Consider the following 658-nt stretch of genomic DNA (forward strand, 5'->3'; position numbering starts at 1 on the left):
CACCCCCCCTGGTCGACCCACCCAGCCTGTTTGGTGGTCCATTCGGTTGCGATGGTTGCTTAGGCTTTTATATAGATAGATCCATGTGACTCTGATCTTATTCCAGAGTGGAGATGGGCCAGATGAATACAAGGGAAACAGGTTGCCCTGGCTGGGGGCCATTTGGGGAAAGGCTCCTCTAAGAGGTGGAGAGGTTTTTCAGAGAAGGGGTGGGGCAGGGCAGAGACATGGACCCCAGCAGCAGAACCCCTGGCCACTGTGGGCAGATGGCAGGCTGTGTCCCTGGGGTGGAGGCCCCTGCAGGTCACAGGCCTCCAGTTAGCCAGGCCCTGGGCCAAGAAGGCTCTGAAAGGTCTGCAGACAGGGCTCCACTGCCAGCTCGGAGCCACCGCGGAAACCCTGCAGAGGGAGCGCAGCGGGGGAAACCCGCAACCTCAGGGCTTCCAACAAGTTGCAGCGCAAGAACCAGAGGTTAGTTACAGTTAGAGGCGGGCGCGACGCCGTCCCGCTTAAGCTGGGGTTGAAAGAAACCTCAAGAAGTTCATTCAAGAGCCCAGAAATGCCGACAAACCCACATTCGGGGGGAAGGTGCTCCCTCCGCAGGGAGGGGACCCGAGGAGGGGACGGGCGGAGGGGAACGAGGCCACGGGGTGCCGGC

At 60.8% G+C, this 658-nt stretch overlaps 1 protein-coding gene across 5 annotated transcripts in view; it reads right to left on the reverse strand.

Moving 5' to 3' along the window:
• Positions 1-652, reverse strand: part of THNSL2 (threonine synthase-like 2) — a 17,698-nt gene extending 17,046 nt beyond the window's left edge. The window contains exon 1 of one of the 5 annotated variants that reach the window (XM_005858173.2): positions 22-550. In XM_005858173.2, coding sequence (XP_005858235.1) covers positions 22-162 — 141 coding nt within the window. In that variant the 5' untranslated portion in view covers positions 163-550. Of the gene's footprint in view, positions 1-21; positions 551-575 lie in introns of those variants that run through there. The other 4 variants (XM_014528167.1, XM_014528176.1, XM_014528165.1 and 1 more) reach the window with 4 other exon arrangements.
• Positions 653-658: the final 6 nt, after the last annotated feature.

This window comes from Myotis brandtii, unplaced genomic scaffold, assembly GCF_000412655.1.
Source record: "Myotis brandtii unplaced genomic scaffold, ASM41265v1 scaffold1152, whole genome shotgun sequence".
In the NCBI taxonomy this organism is placed as follows: domain Eukaryota; kingdom Metazoa; phylum Chordata; class Mammalia; order Chiroptera; family Vespertilionidae; genus Myotis; species Myotis brandtii.